A 25,035-nucleotide genomic window follows, 5' to 3' on the forward strand; every position below is an offset into this window, starting at 1 on the left:
CATGCTATTCTAGGGGGTGCCCCTACAACAATCCCACCCATTGCTTCCCTCCTCCCTAACCCCTCCCGGGCTACCTTGGCAGTTATCTCCCCATTTGTGTGATGAAGTAATAAAGAATGCATGAATTTGAAACAACACTGACTTTATTGCCTCTGCAAGCAGAGATCAAAGGGGGGAGGGGAGGGCGGTTGGCTTACAGCGAAGTCGAGTGAACCATCATTCTGCACTTGCTCAGCCTATAGCTGAAAATGGGAATCTGTGATAAGCACTAGGATAGAAGCACAGGCAGGACTGAATCTCCATTTGTGTGTGGGCTTTTGGTTGACACTGGTAAAATACAAAATGTCCCAGGATATGTATGTTGGGGGACAGTTCTAAACGGCAGCTTTATTTTTTTATTTGCAGCAAAATGTAGAGGTCTAAGTATCTGATTGTGGGCCCTGGGAGCAAGGGGTAGGCTCGGGTAGGTGCGACCGCGCAGTGCTGCCGACGGGGAGAGCAGCCTGAGGCAGAAGCCTCCAGCTGGTATGATATTCCAGGCAGGATTGAATCTCCATTACACAAAACTTAAAGAAGAGAATGACCTGGAGTCATTCCCATTTTTGTCCAGGCGCCCCCGACTGACCTAACCAAGGCCAGCCAGGAGCACCCACGGGATGACAATGACGGTTACCAGTCATGCTGCACTGTCTGCCATCCGCAAGGCAAGGCAAGGGGATGCTGCTGTGTAGCGCTGCAGCACCGCGTCTGCCAGCAGCATCCAGTAGACATACGGTGACAGTGAAAAAAGGCGAGAAACGATTTTTTCCCCTTTGCTTTCCCGGGCGGGGGGGGGGGGGGAAGGGGGAAGACGACATATACCCTGAACCACCCGCGACAATGTTTTTGACCCTTCAGGCATTGGGAGCTCAACCCAGAATTCAAATGGTTTTCAGAGAGTGCAGGAACTGTGGGATAGCTACAGTCGTCAGTCACCCCTCCCTCCGTGAGCATCCATTTGATTCTTTGGCTTTCTGGTATGCTTGTCTCAGCTCCTTAAGTTTCACGCAGCACTGTGTTGAGTCCCTGTTGTGGCCTCTGTCCATCATGGCCTTGGAGATTTTTTCAAATGTTTTGGCATTTCGTCTTTTGGAACAGAGTTCTGATAGAACAGATTCATCTCCCCATACAGAGATCAGATTCAGTATCTCCTGTACGGTCCATGCTGGAGCTCTTTTTTGATTCTGACTGTGCTGATGAGCTCTGCATGGTCACCTGTGCTGATCAGTGCTCCATGCTGGGCAAACAGGAAATGAAATTCAAAAGTTCGCGGGGCTTTTCCTGTCTACCTGGCCAGTGCATCCAAGCTCAGATTGCTGTCCAGAGCGGTCACAATGGTGCACTGCGGGATAGCTCCCGGAGGCCAATACTGTCAAATTGCGGCCACGCTAACCCTAATTCGAAATGGCAACGTCGATTTTGGCGCTACTCCTCTCATCGGGGAGGAGTACAGAAATCGATTTTAAGAGCCCTTTATGTCGAAGTAAATGGCTTCGTTGTGTGGATGGGTGCAGGGTTAATTCGATTTAACGCTGCTAAATTTGAACTAAACTCGTAGTGTAGACCAGGCCTGAGAAGCAGTAGGCTCTTTACACAGCACAGCAGGAATTTAAGGCAAGTAAATGACAAGATTAATGCATATGACATGCAAACATCAACCACCACCTATTCCAAATGCCAGGATGGGGGCAGCAGCACTGCAGGGTGTTGGCTCATATAGTTTAATATACAAGTCTATCTATGTGAGTGTAATGCTGGTCAAAGGATTATTGGCTGTCCTGGAGACTGAAGCCTTCCGTTTCTCCACAGAACAGGTGTAGCATCAAGACAAGCTTCCTCCCAGCAGCCCCTGAGGGGCAAGAGGAGAATTCTGTCTCCAGAACCCATTCAGCCCTGAGGTAGACTGCTCAGTGGGGTGATTACCACTTGTCCATGAGGAGCTTGACTGAAAACATCAGTCCGTTTTGCATAGGCTACCAAACATCTGACATATAAACACTATTGACATGGGCAATATTGGAACCAGCATCCTGCAGATCAAAGGCTTCATAGCCCATTACCCATCCCCCCAATGCTGAAGCCACTCAGTCTCCAGCCATCTGCCTCCCAAAAGCTGCCTTCTGGACTTCACCCACCAAAGAAAACCCAACTCTAGACTCAGTGTGGGAGTGAAGGAAGCACCTGTATGCAGTACTCTATTGTCAGCCTTACCAGGCCTGGGCGGTCCTGATGGTGCAATCACAAACAGGCCCGTGGCCCCGAACGTGCCCTGTAGTGGGATGCTGGCATATGCTTTGCCATCCTGCCCAGAGAAGAACACCAGGGTATATCCTCCCAGGGTGGCTCCAGGTTTGCCCTTCAGCTCAATGAACTGGTAGGGGGCAGTGCTGTTGGCCAGGCTCAGCTCGTTGATTAGGAGGGAGGGGACGGTGGGAGATGGTGCTGAGGAGTTGGCGCAGGCATTCTCCCCGAATGGTGTTATCGTAGTCACCTTGCAGAGACAGAAACAGAGACACCAGGCTTTGAGGGCAGGAGGGATCCTTTCTATTCTCTTTTCTTTAGGTGGCGGCACCTCTTTTCACAGCATTGGATTTTTCCAGTCCCACACAACTGCAATCTGACTCCCCACCTGAAACGGGATCCTGCAGCACAGGCATGTCCTATGCTCAAGATATGGATGGTTTTACTTTCAAGCTTGATGGCAGCAGCTCCTCCCCACAATTTTTTTTCGGGTACCCCCATTTGAGATCTCTCACAACCACTATCAGATACCCCATTGTCTTTCCCCCAATTGCACTGCTGGGTCTGCACCTGTCCTTTGGATAAGTCTCCTTCCACAGTATCATTTCCTTTCCCAACCATCAGAGGATACAATTTCACTCATAAAAAGCAACAGAGGGTCCTGTGGCACCTTTAAGACTAACAGAAGTATTGGGAGCATAAGCTTTCGAGGGTAAGAACCTCACTTCTTCACTTGCATCTGAAGAAGTGAGGTTCTTACCCACAAAAGCTTATGCTCCCAATACTTCTGTTAGTCTTAAAGGTGCCACAGGACCCTCTGTTGCTTTTTACAGATTCAGACTAACATGGCTACCCCTCTGATACTTGATTTCACTTATATCTCCTCTCCATGCCACATAGTCCCCTCCCTTTGTACTGAGTCTGCTTGGAATAAGAGGCTCCGATGTCTCTCCACAAATCCCTCAATAACTACAGGTGGCAGCGTCCCAGGACCTTGTGCTTTTGGCTAGCAAGATTCTTTGCAGCTGCTGTGAACATTCTACTTGCTTCAAGAACATGTGTGACTTTTGGGCCTGCCCAGTCCTCTGCTAGAAAGACCCTTGTAAACATCAGCAAGGGAAAAGAAAATCCTTACAAAGCTTTATCAAAGGAATCTGATAAAAACTTGGTGTGTGCTGCTTAAAGGGGTCTCTGTCAGAAACTAGACATTTTAAAATTAAGAGGGATTAAAAAGAAAGTCACCAAATTCAACCAATTCCAGTTGACTGTATCCCTTTAAATGTTTCCTTCAAGTGAAAGGAAGTTGGGTACCATGGATGATAAATTTTGTACTGCACTTTGGACATTATGCACCAGAGAGGCTGGAGCATTAAAGGTGACTTGGTGTCGGATTTTTCAGGAGGAGAAAATGCCTTGTGCATTTGGGACCCAGTTCAGAGAGGTAGTCCAGGATTTCTCAGGGTCAGAACTTTAGAACCCAAGTTTCCTTCTCATTTATGGTCTGCCGAGGAATCACCTTTACTCATTAAGATCCTCAGCACATGGAGGCTGAATCTGTGCTTGTTTATTGGCAACCTCTCAGCTTTTGGCAGTAATTTAGCTGCTTAGTCTGAAACCCTTTGTTTGGATAAGGTGTAGTGTGGAGCCATCACATGGTTAGCAGAGGGAATAGGAGTGTGAATGAGAGAGAGTCTAACTCAGAGGGCACAAATAAGAGGCACAAGTGTCTATGAAGAGCCAGCCATATGTCAGCTTGCACAGCTAAGACCCACCCAGTGGAGACCAAACAGCTCCTGTCTCCTACCTGGAAGCTGCTGTGGACTCTGGGGCTCTGGCTGTTACACCGGCTCAGAGATTCATCCTGGCTGCTGTGGGAGTCATCTTCATACACGATATTCTGCCCTGGGGTCAGTACTTTGAGCAGCTTATCTGCCCTGTCAGATGCCCGGGACTTGTAGACCACTGCGTCCACCAGCCCTGCCTCTGTCACAGCCATACCCATGCTGTAGGTGAACGTGGTACTGTGGTAGAGGGCCACGGCATCCCCCCCATTCTGAATGGTGTTCGGAGGCAGAACAATCACAGGACTTGGGGTCACCCATGCACTCCCCACCAGGAAGTAGCCCTGCTCATTAGTACAGTAGCCCGTCAGGTTCACCACCCTGTAGGCCTGGTTGTTTTTGCCATTATAAAGGACCAGCCAATAACCACGGAGGTCAAAACGTGTCTGCCCAGTGTAGAGCAGCTCGATGTACTCCATATCCTCCTGGCCTCCCGGATTGTCCGGATTCACCTCGTTGATGAGCAGCTCGGCTGCATGGGAAGGTGGTTCTCTGGTCCCTTCTGATGAGGCACCTTTAAGAGTGAAAAAATACCATCACCCTAGACTTGGCTTGCATTTTGCTTCCTGCAACTAGACAGAGTAGAGCAATGTATGCAAAATCCCATTAGACACCAACAGGTACCTGCAAACGCTGCACCTGGACTGGGCAAGGGTAGGTAGTGTCTCTAATTTGCTTTGAAGACACAGGGCCAAATTGAGAGGGCCATCTATGGACAGAGAGAATCTAGGCTGACATGACAACAGTGCTATGTAAGAGCTAGGTATCATCATCACCAGCACATCCCTTCTCTCTGACTCTTATGTGTTTCTGTTGGGGTAGCCCTCTGGAGCCCTCCCAGGGCTCAGGACCCCACTGCATTAGGCACTGTACAAACAAGGAACAGAAGACAGTCCCTGCATTACTGCAGCCTAGATTCCCCTACTCACCCACCCGTGAGGTATACTGCCCCTTGTACAAGATTTTAGCCTACCAACTCCAAGTTAGGGTAACTCAAGCACCAAGGCACTGCAGGAGTCTCGCTAAATCCTTCCTCTGGCTCCTCGTGGTACAAGTGACACCAACAGCAATTCCCTCACTTGTTAGTAAGTGGATGTGAATATGTCTAAGGCACACATGGCCTCTGGGTTTGGCCGATAAAGAATGAATTGCCACATATTCTCCTCCATGAAATGCTCCAGCACACCCCAAAGAGACATCAGCATTCCCTGCCCACACCCAGCCCCATCAACCAGCAGCACCAGGGCTTGCCAGTTAAGCCAAGGCAACAAGGTATAATGGAGGTAGTAACTGGATGGAGAGGGGCAGAATTAGGGCAATGTCACACACTTCCCACTCAACTAGCATGGAAAGGAATCCCTCTGAAGGAGCTAGAGATGTGTGTCTGACTTCAGATGCCTGCTTTTCCCTGATCAGAATAACGACGGGTACCTGGAGGAGATGCTGTGACATTAGCATCTTTGGAACAGGCCTTTTCCACTGTGGCATTCCAGCTGCTGAAATTTGCTGCCCTGGGACTCTCCAGGAAGCTGGTGAAGGCTTGTACCAGGCTGCTCAGCTGCTCAGCTGACTTGGCAGTCAGGAGTATGGTGAATACAAGCTCTGTGCCCCGGCATGTTGTGACAGGATCTGAAGAGGAAAGCAGAGAGGTGCATCAGCTTCACCACAGCCACCCCTTCTCTGGAAGCGACCCACAGCTTGCCAGTACATCTTCTACCACCACCCCACTCCCATCCAGGACTGGCTCCCAGCAGTAGAATTTAGCCATAGAATTTGAAGTGATGCAAGCTTCCAATGGGCTTCACAGCCCTTCCACCAGCCCAGAGGAGTGTTCTATGATCGAGCCCACATGGATCACCCAGACATAGTCTGCACCCTTTTGTCACTACCCCCTTCTTTGAATTTCAGTCTCTAACAGCTGCCCAACAGCAGCCAGGTTTGTACCCTCAGCAAGGTCTAACCATGACAAGCTGAATGCAACTTCTCCTTGTCTATGCTGATGGTGGAGTTGTGGTCAGCATCATATCAGCTGGCTCAGCTCTCCATGGTCCTGTTCTACTGCAACAACAGGCTGGTCTAAATGTTCACTACAAAGAGGTAAGCTCAGTGGTACCTCTGCTGCCACACAGTTTAACTTGGACAGAGTCATAACGTGGTCCCCAGTGCACATCAAAGAGGAAGCCTTAGAAAGAAAACCAGGTCTCTGGTGATTACGGTCCTGTATTACAGGACTGAGTTCATCTCCCTACTGTAGTATCTGTATACTGGGTGATTAAGGAGGCCAAGGCATTGGGACTTTCTCTCTCTAGTGAACTGGATGCAAATCTAACTGGGGTCCTGGGTTTAGCCAGGTTACATTAGAAACCTCCACCACACAAATCTGAATGACAGTAAAGGCTCAGGGATGGAATAGCAGGGGCAGCTGCAGGTCAGGACTAAAATGCATTAGCAGAGCTATGTATGGGACTAATGCTCAGCACCTGTCTGGACCATACATGGCCCTAACCAGCACCAGTCGTTGCCACAAGCAGCAAGTTCACCCATGCTCAAAAATAAAATAGGTTTCATCATAGGAGGTGGAAATCCATCAGTGAAGCCAGGTATAGCCCATTGGCAGAGAGTGAGCCCTAGCCAATATGGATCTAAGACACCTCTCTCTCACCTTTAAAGTATGCAACAGACATTCCACAATTGCACAGCTTGTCAAGGGCCTGGGCTAGAGCCGTCTGTATCTCATATGACCCAAGGAGCCACAGCTGGCAATCTGAGAAACAAAGAGATTGGGAGTGACTTGAAAAGGTCAACAAGAGCCACAAAGTTCAAGGTTATCACCATCCAGTGCATCCCTGCTGCTGGTGCATATGTAGCAGCTGCAGCCCTGCTCTTGGTTAGAGCCCGAGAGGACCAGATAGGGCTCCAATTTGCATGGAGTCCAGGGACATAGGGACTCAGGAAGTTCAGCCTGGAATTTGTTTGTTAGGAGGAAAGGGAGTGAGAAATCTCCTTGAAGGATGGGGGCATAAAGAATTAGATGCCACCACTAGCCATCCTCCAGGGTTAAACATACACTGCGTGGACTACTGAATCCAAAGTCAGTGTGGCTTCCGTGGTTCCAAACACAGCTGTTTTCCCGCAAATCACTGGACTTGAGTGACAGACCTGGTGTCATCTTTCTTCTCACATCTGCACCCGTTGTATTCTCATGTGTTTCAGGAAGGTTGGCTGATCTAGGGAACTCATTAGGAAACCTTGATTCTAGTCCCCGCCTTCCACTTGACTCCCTGCATAACCTTAAATAAGTCACTTCCCCACCGCATATCTTCCTTGTTAGTGGCGTCTTCCTTGTGAGCATAGTGGCAAGTGTCCCTGCCTGTCATGAGGGGGACCAGGTGGGGGCTGCATTTCAAAAGTTATGGGGAAAGGATTGGGTGAAGTTCTCTGGCTGTTGCTGTTCAGGAGGTCAGTCTAGAGGATCATACTGGTCCTTTCTGACTTTAAAAATCTATGACTCTCTGGGCCTCAGTTTCTCCACCTGTGAAATGGGGATGATGCTGCCTCCTCTCAGCCCCCAAACTTTACCTTTGTAAAGAGCTTTGCAAGCTACCCACAATAAGCATTGTAAGTGCTTAAATGTTATTAACTCTGCAGAGTCACTTCAACTATAAGAGCTGAAGACTGAAGCCTCAAGCCTCCTAAAAGGTGTTATCAGCTTCAGTTCTCCAGGTGGAATCTTCATTCCTGGGAAGAACACAGCTGGTTCTTTTGACTTGCAAGCAGGGCAGTTGGGCTCTGGAAGTCATTGGGCATGAAAACCACCCTTGTGCAGAGTGGGTTTATGTACCAGTGAAGCCCAGAGGGTTTCAGTGGGATTTCAGTGGCTCACAGGCTTAGTGCCAGCTCTCTACACAGGGGTGAGTATCACCTTTGAAAATAAACATGGGACCCCACAATATTCCTTTTAAGGCCCCCATTTTCTTTGGGGGGAGGGGAGCACTTCTCCCCTCCTTCTCCTGTCTGTACCCTAAGCTGGAACAATGGAGAAGCAGAGCTAAACAGAGAGCTCGGTGATCATGAGGCTGCACTGTACAAGACTGGAGACCATTTTTCTTTCTTGTACTAATCTTCATGCTGACGGTTTTACAGATGCTCTGGTAACACCCGAGCCCCTCCGTATGGACAGTAGAAGCTGAAGTTCCTTGAAGCTTATAAAGGGAGAATGTCCACCTGTATGTTCCTTCAGGGCAATTTCTTAGGTTCTCCCTGGGGGTCTCAGATCCAGGGAGCAGAGAAGGGATCTAGGACCCACCTGCTATATGGAGGCAGAGGGAGATGGGCTGGCTGAAGCGGCTGCTGGGGCAGTCATTGAACTGTCCGGGCGTGGGGCTGCTGAGGGCGTAGATGGAGGGGTCCCGGGTCACAGAGCAGCAGCTGCACCGACTCATGGACATGTTACCTGGCTGGTGGCTGAAAGAGGCAGAGACACAAATTAGAAGAAAATATGATCTGCAACCTAGACTGTTGGTGCTCCTGACTCAATAGCAGGGTGCCTGCACCGGGAGCTGATGCTGATGCCATATACATCTGCTTTCCCCACCCAAAATAAAGAGCTGGGGGAGAGACTTCCCTTCCTCTATCACCCCTAACCTTCTGGAAAGAAACTCAAGAGCTCTTTGGAACCTCTCGAGACAGAAGAGGATAGTGTCTTCAACACACCCCTTCTCTTCCAGCATGCCACTGTCTACCCATTTCCTCCATTCCATGCACCCATCTCCAAAGGTGATGCAGCTCTACTCAGAGTCCACCAGGGGGAGGGTTTCAGTGGATGTACAGCCTGGCCAGAGTAGAGTGATTACCCATCCCTTATGTTAAGAAGTATTGAAATGTATTAAAATTGACAATAAGGACATTTGAAACATTCCATTGAAGCTGAGGATAATTGCATTGTATACCTGAGGGCAGTCGAAATGTACACTGGGGAGAAAAATCAATGACATGTAAAGGGAAATGGTGTTTCCCTAAAATGTCCCTTAAACAAAGCGTTGTCCCTTGTTTTTCTCACGCTTTCCCTTAATTCCAGACGACAAAGGTGGCCACCTGAGGCCAGAGTGAACTGGCCTAATAAGGGAGATGCTTACACTGGATCTCTGAGTTTCGAGCTCAGGATGCGGTTGCTGGCCAGGGTGGGAGACAATGGAACAAAGCAGGTGAAAATTAAGACATGGACCAAAGCCCCCAGCTCAGATCCCAGGGACTAAGGATGGAGCCCAGAGTGTAAACGGCTGCACGGAGTATAGCTGCTTCGCTCCTGGAGAGCAAGGCATCTTTCTGGCTAGAGGCAGACTCTGCTCCGTGTGGATGGCAGAGGACTGTGGGAGGGAGGAAAGTGTCTGGAATGCCCAATTTCCCAATCCAAGGATTAAATCACAACTAGCTCTGATGCAGTTGACTCAACAAGAGTCCCAGCTTTCTTCCTTTGAATCCTCCTCCTCACTGATAAAGAGACAGTTCTACTCCAGCTTTGGAGCTAGGACACTGGGCGTCAATTAGATGTGCCCTTTCAATCCCAGTTCCTCTGTCAATACCACAGACAAGAGGCTTTTCCATTGTCTTCTACCTACCTGTCCACCCAACCCTGTCCATTCCATTTCCTCACCCTGCTTACGCCCCACCTCGCCCATTCCACCATTCGCTGCCCTAGCCTTTCCTGAGCCCAGGATGTGCCCATCATTCACTTGTTAACCACATTGATGCTTACTGACCGAGATGCACACATTTAGTTGTGGTATTCCTCTAGAGAGTCTCTTTCTGAATGAGAGCAGTGGATTGTGGGAAATGGGGTGGATGATGGATCCAATCATACCAGTCATAAGATTGGTGGAAGAAGCCAATGATTTTTTCGGGGGTTGAGATGGGCCAGTGTGTTCCAGTCTAGACTTGAGCTCGAGGAGGGGAAATTGGCAAGTGAAGCAGCTGGATAAAGGCTGGTGTGTGATGAGGCCACCATCAGGCTGAACAGAAAAGGGGCATGCATACAGGAGAGGCCTCCCGCTGTGTTACACATGTGTCATGGCTTGACCAGAGAAAGCTCATGCCATACAGTAAACCAATTGCTACCAGGGACTCCCCTACATACCTCTCACGGGTGACCAAGACCCTCTCAAAGGTCTGCTTATTGCTTTGGAAGAGCAAAAAACAGTCCATTAAGCAAAAGTCCTTTCAGACCCCATCAACCCCTCCCTACTGGGCTGCCTTCTCACCTGTTATTCTCATAGGCATGTCTCCCAGGGGTCAGGATCTCCAGGAGCTCTGGGTCTGCACTCCCATTGCTTGTGTACACTAAAGCATCCAACAGGTTGGTAGCACATGCTGCTTTCCCCAGTGTGTAACTGCTGCTGTTTCCAACGTACAGGGCGATGGCTTGGGGACCAGTGCTGAGGAGAGGGCTGCTGGAGTTTGGTGGGAATGGCAGGTCAACTGCACCGCAGGGAGGAACGAGAAAGATTGGAATAGATGCAGTGAATTAAAAACATACAAACTGGCAACAACTCAGCAGGGAATTAACAGAGCTCATGGTCAGCAGAGCAGCAGATCACATCATGTAGCACAGGGAGAGTTCCTTTCAATTTCTAGCTCTCACTCTAACCCCCACCTTTCCCTGTCATTTATACTTCCAACTTTTACAAAGAGCTTTCTTTTGGGCTGAAATATCCCATCCATCACTGTGCCCAGAGGTGGATTTTGTGGGGGAGTTTTAGCAGAGCTGGTCCTGCTGTATGAGTTCTACTTGCATAAGGAGACAAAACTCTACCCCTGCATTCTGATCAGATAACCGACATGCACAAAATTGGAAACAAGAAGTTCTGACGTGCTTTTATTCAAACTTGGCTTACTCCTCAATGAGATCTGCAAAACAAGCTAAGCCTGAAAGTTGAATATACTGTAATTCACTATATACAAAGCTGTTTAAAAAAATCCATTTTGTATTCTGTTATCATATTTAAGTATAAATGTGTGATATAAAGTGACTATATGTTAGAGGCATAAATACAAGGGGACAGAACTAAGGTTGAAAGTTCAACCTTAATTTTGATGCATTTCCTTATTTTCCCCCTCATCCTTATTGTGGCACTGACACTATTTTATTTCATTTGTTAGCTGATTGAAATTACAGGAGGTAGAATGTTAATAGTATTTCTATAGCACTTTCAACCCAAGAATCTCAAAGTGTGAAACATTAAGGAATGAAACCTCAGTACTTCTACGAGGCGGGGCAGTCCTGTCCCTGATTTACAGCTGGGGAACAGGCACGGGGGATTGAAGTTATTGACTAGAGTCACAGTGGGACAGTGACAGGGCTGCAACCCAATTCCTAGTCCTGTGCTTTGGCTACTAACTTGGGCATCCTAGTAAGTTGCTCTGCTGGAATTTGGCCTGTACACAATTCTATTTGTTGCTCAGCACCTTGGAAGCACTGGGGCCTAGATCTCTACAGTTGCCACTGGCCAGGATTTCAAATGAGACTAGAGATTTTGGGTGCCTCCATTTTAGTGGGCCTCCTATGATTTTCAGAAAGTGCTAAGTGCCCAGTCTCCGAAAATCAGGTCCTTTGAAGGTGCCTCATTTGGGGGGGGGGAGGGCAAGAATGTAGGTACCCCCAAATCACTACTCTTTTGAAAATCTTAGCCCCCCTCTCAAAAAATACAAACTAAACCCCCCCCCAAAGAAATATGAGCCAAAAGTTCAACATCTCACCTGAAACATGGCATCTCCACAGGCAGCACAGCATCTCCTACTGCTATCCTGGGGAACTAGTTTCATACTAACTTGAGAGCCTCTTGCTGAATTAGCAGCATTAAATATATTCCATGGGAATCTCCCATCCTATCAGGCTATTCCTGCTTAGCTTGAGACAGGAGAAGATCACAGCCAGAGATAGTATAGCTTGCCAGTTAGCCTGAATCCCCTTAGCTTTTTCATAGATCTCAAACCCCATTAAAGTACAGACAGTTCTGGTGTAAATTTAAAACACTATCTTTCTGAAGGAAAACCGGGACACCATGAATGGACTGTTTTCAGAGTAGCAGCCGTGTTAGTCTGTATCCGCAAAAAGAACAGGAGTACTTGTGGCACCTTAGAGACTAACAAATTTATTTGAGCATAAGCTTTCGTGGGCTACAGCCTACTTCATTGGATGCATAGAATGGAACACACAGAAAGAAGATATTTATACATACAGAGAACATGAAAAGGTGGGAGTAGCCATACCAACTATAATAGGCCAATCAATTGAGATGAGCTATCATCAGCAGGAGAGAGAAAAAAATCTTTGAAGTGATAATCGAGATGACCCATAGAAGGTGTGAGGATATTTTAACATATTTTAACATGAGGAAATAGATGACTAGCGTTTTAAAGAGACATGGTTGACTTAAAAAAAAAAAAAAAAAAAAAAACTTTGGTCAGAAAATGTTTTACCTGCTGTTGCTACAAGTAGGACAAAGTTACTGTGGAAAAAAAGATTTCCATTAATCTTTTTCAGTTAACTTTGTGCATTTAGCAGCACTTTTAGTTTCCTTTTTAGTCAGTTTCCACATTTGTATGAGTCTCTCTCTCAGTCGTACGGGAGAGAAACAAAACCTAAGTTCATATATGGCTTTAACTACTGTGGTATCTAGCATCTCACATCCTTTAAGGTGCTTATCCTCACATCACATCCTCCCTGTGAGGTAGGTCAGCACTAGTACTCTCTCTGTGCACAGTGTCTCAGCTGTAAGTGGCTTGTCTAAGTCACACAGGAAGTCTGTGGCAGAGCAGGGAATTGAGTTCCAGGCCAGCAACCTAACCACTAAACCATCCTTCTTCCCAATACACACAGACCCAGAGACACCAAAACGTGACTACAAAACCACAGTACTTGGAAGGATGATTCAGGCAAAGGACCTGAAATTACTTTTAGCTCATTTGTTTTAGACTGATTAGATTTCACGTTGGTGTCTCTCTAAGTGATCAACCTATTTAAAAAGTAGCCAAAGTTCTGCATATCTAATGTAACTGAACTGCTTGAAATGTATATTGCAGTTTTAAGAAGTATAAATAAGGGTCCCGTGTTTGTAAGAGATGACTAACCAATCCTGACTCACAGAGTTACACAAGATGTTCTGTGGAGTCAGTGTCTCCACCAGCCAGATTCCTCTGTTCAGATGGCCAAGTTTAGTAACATATTTGTTCCCCATCCATTTCTCCAGAGGAAATGTCAGAAGCCAGGAGAAGTTCAGATCCCAGCCCAGCCAGTCAGCATGAGCCTAGTCTGGTAACTTCACAGTTGGTTCATAAAGAGAAAAAACTACACTGATATTATGGGGATTGGGGTTTTTATGCGGGTGGGGAAAGTACTGCTTAGCCCTTACACAATGGTTGCCATTAGAGGATCTCTCAAGAAGAGGGTGTCAGCCCTGTATTATAGATGGGGAAACTGAAGTACAGAGCGGTGAAGTGACTTGCCCAAGGTCACCAGCTACAGAGCTGGGAGCAGAGCCTAGTTCACTCACCAGCACTGCTTCTCTGGAGAAAGCAAACAACACTTCCTTCTACAATCCCCAAAATGGGATCAAATCCCTATCATGAACTCCCTCCAAGTCTTTCACATTTGGGGCCCGCCTCCAAGGGGGAGGGAGTGAGGAAGGAGGAAGGTGAGTGATGACAGGAGGACAGTAAGACTCTGCTTTCCTCGCACCCATAACCCCCACTCTCAGATGTTCACAGTAGTCTGAAGAGTGGAATCCTACCTGGGGTTCTGGCTTGTGCAGGACCAATGAGAAATAGCCCCTCAGGAGAGGTTTTGCCATAAACGTCCATGAAGAAATAAACCCTTTTGGTCCGTCCTTCGATCAGCACCAGAACCAAGTCGCTCAGGACAGTGGAAGGAGGTCCCTGAAGCTCAATGAATTCAGACTCCCCAGGAGAGGTCACAGCGTGAACCTCACTGATTAGCACGGCAGAAGCATTCAGCTGGGAAGAGGGGATGCAGTGGTTATCCTTGCCTGGGGTGGGCATGGCCACTTGAAAGATCCACTCAGAACCCTCCCCGTGGCACCTTTCTATCGACTCGTCTGTGGTCCTGAAGGAGGGATCCTCCAGGAAAGCATCCCTGTTGGGGGTCAGCACATTGAGCAACATATCCGCTCTGTCACTCTTCCTAGACTTATGGACCAAGGCATCCACCAGCCCGTCGCTGGTGACCCTCATGCCCTCCTGGTAGTTCCTCTTCCCATAATACAGGGCAATGGCATCAGGCCCATTCTGGATAGTGTTCTTAGGCAAGATCACGGAGGGCTGGGGTTTCACCGTGGAAGACCCAACAAGAAAGAACCCTTGATTATTGGTGACTTTGCCCTGAAGGTTCAGGACTTTGTAGGCCTGGTTGCCGTTGCCATTGTAAAAGACCAGGTAGTAGTCATCCAAGGGGGCCTCTCGGCCGCTGGTGTGATAGAGCTCCACAAACTCAGAGGTATCTTCCCCCGGGTTGTCCGCATTGATCTCATTTATCAGGAGCGAGTGCTCTGTCTTCTGGTTCTTGGGGTTCTTGATGAGGTTTTGAGCAGATGCCTCATGGAGCAATATGCACATAAGCACCACAGTAGCCACCAAGTGTCTGGCTCCCATGGCAGAGGCCATTAGCTCTCCCAAGTCCTAAAATGCTGGGATTTCTATTCCAGTTCAAACCAACAGGGTGCACACATTACGAGGGATGGATGGAATTCTGTTCAGTAACACTGTCTCCTTGCCGTGATTGGATGGTGATAAAAGACTTTAAATCCAGGCACTCACAGGAGACCCACAGCTCTTCTGGCACCCCAGGTTTGCAGAATAAAGGGGAAATGCCACACAAATCTGCTGGAAAGGGGATCAGTAGGATGAGGGACTGCCCAACTCTGCCCCTTGAAAAGAGAGAAAAATATATAGTAAGGAAGGAGCTTGAAAAAAATCCCAGTGGAACTTAATGGCATTAAAGAGCTCTTTGCATCCAAAGGCATCTGCTACAAAGCTTCTCCACTGAACACCACAACAACCCACCCTTCCCTGTATCTCTCTTAGAGAATGCAAGAATGGGACACTGGCAAGGGACAGTGCAGGGAAGCCCCTCGACCAGCTTTGTGTCCAGACAGACAGACAGCTCCACTCCAACCCCCTAGTTACCCATCAGCCTGATGAGTTAAGTGGCTCACAAGCCCCAGTATTAGTGTCTTCCTCAAAGCACCTGTGAAGGGTATACCAGACCCTCTGAAGCCCCCTGCTGGAGACCGCATGGCCCTGTCACGCCCTGCCCCCAAAAAAAGAAGTGGAGAGGGTCCTCCAAGCTGCCTAGAGTGGCTGTGTGGGACACAACCAATCAGGGTCCAGCAGCCTAGTATAAGAACTGCAGGGCCAGGGGGAGTTTTTTGCTGGAGCTGTAGGAGCAGGGCCGGCTCTGGCTTTTTTGCCGCCCCAAGCAAAAAAACAAAACAAAAAAACCTGCGGGGCGGCCGGAGCGGCGAAGCAAAAATGTGCGGGGTGGCCGGAGCCAGGGTGCAGGGGGACTCCCCCGGGCACTGGAGTGCGCGCCCTGACTAGCAGGGGGGAGGGAGCAGGAGGGGAGAGAGAGAATGGGGGTGGCCAGGGCTTCCTTCAGTGGGGCGCTCGCCATGCGGCCCCTCCCGCCACGCCGCCTGCCAGAAGGGCTCCGCGCCGCTCCGGTCAGTGGGCAGGGAAGGACGCGGGCTGCCCTGCCGGGCTTGCTGCAGACCTGGCACTGGCTGGGGCAGACGGAGCACGCAGCCTGCTCGCAGCCGGGCGCTTCCCCCTACAGGGCGGCCGGAGCGGCGAACCAAAAAGAAAAAGAACCCGTGGGGCAGCCAGAGCGGCAAAGTGCAAAAAAAAAAAAAAACCCTGCGGGGCGGCCACAGCAGCAAAGCAAAAAAAAAAAGGATTGGAGGGAAGCCGCCCCTTAGAATCTGCCGCCCCAAGTACGAGCTTGCTCAACTGGTGCCTGGAGCCGGCCCTGTGTAGGAGTATGGCTGGTGTGTGACTGGCTGGTGGAGCTACAGAACCCTGGTAGGGCAGGGCTGCGCTGCCAGAAGCTGGGGAGAGCAAGAAGGAGCCCCGAGCTGGTTGCTGGGACTCCATTAGAACAAGGCCCTAAGGTAGGGTGAAGACATGCAGAGCCACAGGGAAGTGGCCCAGGGAATTAGAGAAGCTGTGTGACATATCCCTGGTGTACACTACAAGTTTAGGTCAAATTTAGCAGCATTAGATTGATTTAACCCTGCACCCGTCCACACGACGAAGCCATTTTTGTTCACTTTAAGGGGTCTTAAAATTAATTTCTGTACTCCTCCCTGACGAGGGGATTAGTGCTGAAATCGACATCGCCGGATCGAATTTGGGGGTAGTGTGGACGAAATTTGACTGTATTGGCCTCCAGGAGCTAACCCAGAGTGCTCCATTTTGACCACTCTGGACAGCACTCTCAACTCAGATGCACTGGCCGGGTAGACAGGAAAAGCCCCGCGAACTTTTGAATTTTATTTCGTGTTTGACCAGCGTGGCAAGCTGATCAGCGCAGGTGACCATGCAGAGCTCATCAGCAGATGTGACCATGGAGTCCCAGAATCGCAAAAGAGCTCCAGCATGGACCAAACGGGAGGTACTAGATCTGATCGCTGTATGCAGGGCCGGCTTCAGGCACCAGCCCACCAAGCATGTGCTTGGGGCGGCGCCTGGAGGGGGGCGCTCCGGCCCGAGAGCGGGGCCGCGACTGGGCTCGCCGCCCTCCCCGGGCACTCCGGCCGGTCAGGGAGAGCAGGGCCCCGGCCGGGCTCACCGCCCTCCCCCCGGTGCTCTGGCCGCCGGGGGCTCTCCGCCCTCCCCCCGGCGCTCTGGCCGCTGGGGAGAGCGGAGAGCCCCGGCCGGGCTCGCCGCCCTGCTCCCAGCACTGTGGCCGCCGGGGAGAGTGGAGAGCCCCGGCCAGGCTCTCCGCCCTCCTCCCGGTGCTCTGGCCGCCGGGGGCTCTCCACCCTCCCCCCGGCGCTCTGGCCGCTGGGGAGATCGGAGAGCCCCGGCTGGGCTCTCCGCCCTCCTCCCGGCGCTCTGGCCACTGGGGAGAGCGGAGCCACGGCGGGCTCGCCGCCCTCCCCTGCCGCGCCTGGCTGTATGGGGAGATGAATCCGTGCTATCAGAACTCGTTCCAAAAGACGAAATGCCAAAATATTTGAAAAAATCTCCAAGGGCATGAAGGACAGAGGCTATAACAGGGACCCACAGCAGTGCTGTGTGAAACTTAAGGAGCTCAGGCAAGCCTACCAAAAAACCAAAGAGGCAATCGGCTGCTCCGAGTCAGAACCCCGAACATGCCACTTCTGTCATGAGCTGTATGCAATTTTAGGGGGTGCCCCTACAACTACCCCACCCCTGTACGTGGACTCCTGCAACACCCAGGACACAACAGCGGCAGCTGAGCTGAGCAGGCTGCACGCTTGCCGTGGCATGGCGTCTGCGTGGAAAAAAGGCACAAACGATTGTCTGCCGTTGCTCTCACGAAGGGAGGGGCGACTGACGACATGTACCCAAAACCACCCACGACAATGTTTTTGCCCCATCAGGCAGTGGGAGCTCAACCCAGAATTCCAATGGGTGGCGGAGACTGCGGGAACTGTGGGATAGCTACCCACAATGCAACGCTCCAAAGGTCGACGGTAGCCTTGGTACTGTGGACGCACTCTGCTGACTTAATGCGCTTAGTGGGGACACACACAATCGACTGTATAAAATCGCTTCCTAAAAAATCGACTTCTATAAATTTGACCTAATTTCGTAGTGTAGACATACCTATAGTTAAAGGGACACAGCAGATGGCTTTGATCTACAGGGTCCCTGGGCTGGGACCTGGAGTAGTGGTGGGCAGGGCCGGCTTTAGGCCGATTCCCCGGAATCAGGCCCCACGCCTTAGGCACCTTTTTAATTTTTTAATTTTTTTTTACTCACCCGGCGGCGGTCCACTCCGGGTCTTCGGCGGTACTTCGGCGGTGGTGGGGTCCTTCAGTGCCGCAGAAGACCCAGAGCTGAGTGAAGGACCCCCCGCCGCCGAAGTGCCGCCGAAGACCCGGACCGCTGCCGGGTATTCGAATCGGGCCCTGCAGGTCCTAAAGCCGGCCCTGTGGGTGGGCCCAGTTCCTCCCCACCCACTCAGTCTAGATGCATGGTCAGGTGGCACCTATGATAACTTCTAAACCAGGTGACATCATACACAGGCCTGGGAGCAGACATTCTATTGGCAGCTTCCACAGACTGGGGGACCTTGAGCGAGAGACTTTCCCTCCCTCCCAATTTGTACATGAGGGATAAGGACAATGGCCTGCTTCACAGCATCCTGGGAGGCTTCATTGGTTAAAGGTCAGTGGGATTTGCAAGAGGAAGGCAGAGCAAGTCAAGGACTCCAGCTCTTTCTGCAGCCCACGTCTACGTGCAAACCACAGCCTGACACTGCATTGATCCATGCTGGGAGGTCACAGCAAACATTGCAACATCAAGGCAAGCGCTGAGGCTCACTGTGATGTTGACAAAACCAGACACTCACATAGAATATGAAAGGTATGTCTACGCAGCCCAAGACAGTAAGCCTCCCAACCTATTACCCCGCACACTCTTCCCGATTTTTCACACTTGCTGTCTGGTCACCCTACTCCCCATGCATCTTCCAAGCAGCAACGGGGGCCCAGGGAACCGCACGCCTAAGGCTTCTGGAGTCGCTTGAACGCCATTCTTCCCGAGTCCCTTCAAAGGCAGCTCGCCATCCCCTGGAGGAACTGGCCGTCCCGCCGCCCCTGCTGCGGAGCTCGGACCCAGGGCAGCACCAGGCAGGGGATGCGGAGCTGGGGGATCTCCGCTCGTGGCGTTCCTCCCAAGCCAGCGGCCAGACAGCCGCCTCCGCCCCACGCCAGCTCCGGGAGCCGCGCAGGGCTCTGCAATAGACAGCCCCGCTCCCGCGCACAGGACTGAGGGGAGCCGCGACCCGCCGCGTCGAGTGACCCCTCAGCACGTACCTGAGCTGCGCTTTGCCAACTGCCCACTGCGGCCGTGCTCAGGGGCCGTTCAGCTCCGGCTTCACAGGGTTTCAGGGACAGGAAATACAGAATTCGCAGAAGGCGCCGCTTTGAACAATGAAGATGGAGCAAAAAGGAAGTGGTTTTCCCCTTCCCCCCCTTGGTTAATTTACTTCATTCTCCCTCTCGGCTCCCCTCTGCGTCACTTTCCATTGTAACGCCCCCGGTCCCCTGTCTCTTTAGGATATCCCCAGACTCCCGGCAATTCCGTATTTCCTCCTGCTCTGAATCCTCGCAGAGTTGAAGCCCAAAACGGCAGAGAGATTTGGCCACGGGATTGGAGGGGGGAGGGGGAATACTGTTTTCCTCCAGTGAGTGATCCCAGGCTGGAGGGAAGGGAGAGAGAGAGCAGAGCTCCTTACAGAGACACTGACCTGCCTCCGGGAGGCGTCTGGCTCAAGCAAGCAAACAAGATCGACTTTAAGACTGGTCTACACTACAGCGTTAGGTCAACATATGCCGCGTTAGGTCGAATTTATAATGTGCGTGTCTACACTACTGAGCCCTTTCCGCCAACCCAAAGGGCTTGTAAAATCAATGCCTGTACTCCACCTCAGGGAGAGGAGAAGTGCTAGAGTTGACCTTCCTGGGTCGAATTAGGAGTAGTGTAGACACAACACTGTGTAATCTGATGGGATTAGCCTCCAGGAGGTATCCCAGAGTGCTCCAATGTGACTGCTCTGGACAGCACTTTCAACTCCATTGCACTTCATCCAGGTGCACAGGAAAAGCCCGGAGAACTTTTGAATTTCATTTCCTGTTTGATGAGTGTGGAGAGCTCACCAGCACAGCTGACCATACCAGCCCAGGACTACAAACGCACTCCAGCATGGAGTTTACAGGAAACACTGGATCTGATTGTTGTGTGGGGAGAAGAATATGCACAGGCAGAGCTCCGAACCAGCAGAAGAAACACTGACATCTATGCCAAAATCGCACAGGGCATGGGGGACAAAGGCTACACCAGGGACACACAGCAGTGCCACGTGAAAATAAAGGAGCTCAGGCAAGCGTACCAGAAGACAAGGAAGGAGAACAGTTGCTCTGGTTCCAAGCCACAGACATGCTGCTTCCATGAGCAGCTACATGTGATTCTAGCCAGGGACTCTACCAATACCCCAACACTCTCCTAGACAAATTAGAGGATTGGGCCAAAAGAAACCTGATGAGGTTCAACAAGGACAAGTGCAGAGTCCTGCACTTAGGACGGAAGAATCCCATGCACTGCTACAGACTAGGGACCAAATGGCTAGGCAGCAGTTCTGCAGAAAAGGACCTAGGGGTTACAGTGGATGAGAAACTGGATATGAGTCAACAGTGTGCCCTTGTTGCCAAGAAGGCTAACAGCATTTTGGGCTGTATAAGTAGGGGCATTGCCAGCAGATCAAGGGATGTTATCACTCCCCTCTATTCGACATTGGTGAGGCCTCATCTGGAGTACTGTGTCCAGTTTTGGGCCCCACACTACAAGAAGGATGTGGAAAAATTGGAAATAGTCCAGCGGAGGGCAACAAAAATGACTAGGGGGCTGGACCACATGATTTATGAGGAGAGGCTAAGGGAACTGGGATTGTTTAGTCTTCAGAAGACAAGAATGAGGGGGGATTTGATAGCTGCTTTCAACTACCTGAAAGGGGGTTCCAAAGAGGATGGATCTAGACTGTTCTCAGTGGTACCAGATGACAGAACAAGTTGCAGTGCGGGAGGTTTAGGTTGGATATTAGGAAAAACTTTTTCACTGGGAGGGTGGTGAAGTACTGGAATGGGTTACCTAGGGAGGTGGTGGAAGCTCCTTCCTTAAAGGTTTTTAAGGTCAGGCTTGACGAAGCCCTGGCTGGGATGATTTAGTTGGGAATTGGTCCTGCTTTGAGCAGGGGGTTGGACTAGATGACCTCCTGAGGTCCCTTCCAACCCTGATATTTTATGATTCTATGATACCTCCCAGGGGCCTCAGGCGGCCACAGGCAACAACGAGGAGGACATTGTTGATGATGATGAGGAGAATGCACAGCAGGCAAGCGGAGAATCCATTCTCCCCAACAGCCAGGACCTTCTCCTAACTCTGGAGCAAATCTCCTCCCAGGACCTACTGTTAGGGGACCGTGAAGGCGGGGAGGGCACCTCTGGTGAGTGCACACTTGTCATCACATTACAGGGATTAAATGCAATTGTGTTCAATGTTTAATCCGAGGTAAACAACTGGCTACTCTTGTGGTTTTTGTTTCCTTGCAGTTGCAACCTTGTCTGTGGGTGCTTCCTCCACACCACCACAAAGGCTGTCCCAGATTAGAAGGCGAAAAAAGCAGACAAGGGAAGATATGTTCTGTGATTTGATGTGTTCCTCCGAGACTGACAGGGCCCATCTGAATGCACGGCCAAGAGGGCAGGAAAGCATGCAGGGAACAAGAGCGTAACACGCCAGAGGAGATGCTGTGGCTTATGGGGGAGCAAACAGACATGTTGAGGTGTCTGGTTGAGGTGCAGGAAAGGCAGCTAGACCTTAGAGTCCCACTGCACCCAGTGATGAACCAGCTGCCGTCCTCACCAAGTTCCATATCCTCCTCTCCCAGATGTCCTAGAAAAGAGGTGGACAAACTTTTTGGCCTGAGGGCCGCCTCGGGTTTCAGAAATGGTATGGAGGGCCGGTTAGGGGAGGCTGTGATGGCCCGGGCCCCACCCCCATCTGACCCCCCCCTGCTTCTCGCCCCCTGGCAGCACCCCCCCGGGACCCCTGCCCCATCCACCCCCCCTGCTGTCTGTCCCCTGACCGCCTCCAGACCTCCTGCCCCTAACTGCCCCCCTGCTGCCCCATCCAACCCCCCCTCCTTCCTGACTGCCCCCCTGGGATCCCTGCCCCATCCAACCACCCCTTCTCCCTGACTGCCCCCGGAACCTCCGCCCCCATTCAACCCCCCTGTTCCCCGCCCTCTGACCGCCCCCACCCCATCCACATGCCCGGCCCCTGACCACTCCTCTGCCCTCTATCCAATCCCCCTCCACTGTTCCCTGCCCCCTTACTGCTCTGCCTGGAGCACAGGTGCCTGGCAGCGTAGCTGCACCAGGACAGGCAGCCAGCCGTGCTGCCCGGCTGGAGCCAGCCATGGCACCAGACAGCACAGAGCACCAGGTCAGGCTAGGCTCTGCAGCTGCGCTACCCCAGGAGCTCACAGCCCCGCTGCCCAGAGCCTTGCGCCTGCGGCACACTGAGCTGAGGCTGCGGGGGACGGGGAACAGCAGGGGAGGGGCTAGCCCCCCGGGCCAGGAGCGCAGGGGCTGGGCAGGACGGTCCTGTGGGCTGGATGTGGCCCGCAGGCCATAGTTTGCCCACCTCTGTCCTAGAATGTGGGGGGTGGGGGAAAAGCTCCATTATCACTTGAACTCAACTCCAGGGGATGGTTCATGGAGCAGAAGGCTCTCATTCCCACAGCTTTGATTGCTAGACAGTGCAATTGTAATAAGCTACATGCCCTTGCCCCTCCCCCTGTGTTATCAGGCCCTTAGACACAGGTTATCTTTGCTATTCATTGGTGTCTCTGTTCAGTGTTTGTTAGCATAATAAAAATGCATGGATTGAGGACAAGAGGCTCTTTATTTACTGTGCACATTGTGGTTGGTGGGAGTTTAGTTTATAGGGCAGTACATGCAAAAAAGGGGGCATATATTAAACTGCTTTTCAAAGCCTGTCAGAGACGCAGTGTGCTTCGATGTGCTCTTCTTATTGCCCTGGTGTCTGGTTACTCATAACTGGCAGCCAGGCAATCTGCCTCAATCCCCCACACCGTCAGAAACTTTTCCCCCTTACTCTCTAAGGCTAGGTCTACACTACCCGCCTGAATCGGCGGGTAGAAATCGACCTCCCGGGGATCGATTTATCGCGTCCCGTTGGGACGCGACAATCGATCCCTGTTGGGACGCGACAATTGATCCCCGAATCGACGCTCTTACTCCACCAGCAGAGGTGGGAGTAAGCGCCGTTGACGGGAAGCCGCAGAGGTCGATTTTGCCGCCGTCCCTACAGCAGGGTAAGTCGGCTGCGATACGTCGAATTCAGCTACGCTATTCGCGTAGCTGAATTTGCATATCTTAAATCGACACCCCCCCCCCCCCCCTGTAGTGAAGACCTGCCCAGAGATATTATGGAGCACACAGCAAGCAGCAACAACAATGGGAATATTGCTTTTGCTGAGGTCTAACCTAGTGAGTAAATTGCACCAGTGCCCCTTTAAATGTCCAAAGGCACATGCTACTACCATTCTGCACTTGCTCAGCCTATGGTTGAACTGCTCCTTACTGCTGTCCAAGCTGCATGAGCCATGGGAGCAAGGGATAGGCTAGGGTCTCCCAGGATAACTATCGGCATTTCAATGTCACCAACGGTAATTTTCCGGTCTGGGAAGTTCCTTCTTGCAGCTTTATGAAGAGACTGGAGTTTCTACAGATGCGCGTGTCATGTACCTTTCCGGACCATCCCACATTGATGTCAGTGAAGTGGCCCTTGTGATCCACTAGTGCTTGCAACATGATTGAGAAGTACCCCTTGCAGTTTATGTACTCTTTGGCAAGGTGGTCCGGTGCCAAGATAGGGATGTGCGTTCCATCTATCGCCCCATCACAGTTAGGGAACCTCATTGCGGCAAAGCCATCCACTATGTCCTGCATGTTTCCCTGAGTCACTACCCTTCTTAGCAGAAGTGAATTGATTGCCCTGGCTACTTGGATCAAAGCAGCCTCCACAGTAGATTTACCCACTCCAAACTGATTCCCAACTGACCGTAGCAATCTGGCATTGCAAGCTTCCACAGGGCTATCGCCACTCGCTTCTCAACTGTCAGAGCAGGTCTCATTTTGGTATTTCTGCTTCAGGGCTGGGGAAAGCAATTTGCAAAGTTCTGTGAAAGTGGTCTTACGCATTTGAAAGTTATGCAGCCACTGCTCCTCATCCCATACCTGCATAACTATGCGGTCCCACCAGTCTGTGCTTGTTTCCTGGGCTCAGAAGTGGCGTTCCACCATGTCAACCCTGACTTTCATGGGCATTGAGGAGGCTCAACATAGCAGGATTGGGCCCATCCTGGTTGACAGGTATTACTCTATGTAACTGGTAAACAAGGATAACTGGGCGTTTTCAAGCCTGCCTAATTTTCAGGTACTTCTAGAAATCAAATGGCCAACATCCTATAAAATAAACATGCAATGCATTTAATATTGCACATTATATCAGACTTTCATCTTAGATCTCAAAGCATTTGACAAAGATGGGTACACTTCATTATTGCCGTTTAACAGACGGGGGCATGGAGAAGTGAAACAAATTGCCCAAGGTCACAGAGAAAGTCAGTAGCAAAGCCAGGAATAGAATTCAGGTCTCCTGACTCCCTAGTCTGCACTGACCTCTAGAAAATGCTTCCTTCTGTACAGTAAACCAGCGATAAGGAAGGAAATCTATCTCCTGATGGAGTTTGTTTAATTTAATTGTAAAGATTTGGAAGCTTTGTTCTTCTTTCTCTTTCCAAGCTATCATGAGGTCTTCAAATGACATGAAATCTGGGAAATAGTTCTTTGGAGGAAACTCCCTTTGTGGTGAGGGATCTTGTGTCATCCTTGCAAAAGACTGAGTTTCCGGGCCCTAGTTGTAGTAATCAGAATCAAATGACAGTCTGTCAGCCCTTGCAAAAAAATCCAGAATCATTCCCAATTCTCCAACCCACACACCCTGCTAAGTCTCAGCTCAGCTGGGCTAGTCAGGGATTTTTCAGGGTTTTTGCAATTGTGAAGGG

The 25,035-nt window shown here is 50.7% G+C and overlaps 1 protein-coding gene across 3 annotated transcripts in view; it reads right to left on the minus strand.

The window, feature by feature from the left end:
- LOC128844737 (uncharacterized) overlaps positions 1–20,439 on the minus strand; it is a 32,062-nt gene extending 11,623 nt beyond the window's left edge. For 2 of the 3 annotated variants that reach the window (XM_054042683.1, XM_054042682.1), the window contains exons 1-8: positions 19,199–20,439; positions 13,907–15,058; positions 10,379–10,595; positions 8,428–8,585; positions 6,784–6,885; positions 5,553–5,750; positions 4,085–4,635; positions 2,251–2,530 (exon numbers count right to left, since the gene is read on the minus strand). In XM_054042683.1, the coding sequence (XP_053898658.1) occupies positions 2,251–2,530; positions 4,085–4,635; positions 5,553–5,750; positions 6,784–6,885; positions 8,428–8,585; positions 10,379–10,595; positions 13,907–14,795 (2,395 nt within the window). In that variant the 5' untranslated portion in view covers positions 14,796–15,058; positions 19,199–20,439. The remainder of the gene's footprint in view (positions 1–2,250; positions 2,531–4,084; positions 4,636–5,552; positions 5,751–6,783; positions 6,886–8,427; positions 8,586–10,378; positions 10,596–13,906; positions 15,059–19,198) is intronic. The other variant, XM_054042684.1, reaches the window with a different exon arrangement.
- Between the last annotated feature and the right edge of the window lie 4,596 nt (positions 20,440–25,035).

The sequence above is a fragment of the Malaclemys terrapin genome, chromosome 10 (genome assembly GCF_027887155.1).
Source record: "Malaclemys terrapin pileata isolate rMalTer1 chromosome 10, rMalTer1.hap1, whole genome shotgun sequence".
NCBI classification, from domain to species: domain Eukaryota; kingdom Metazoa; phylum Chordata; order Testudines; family Emydidae; genus Malaclemys; species Malaclemys terrapin.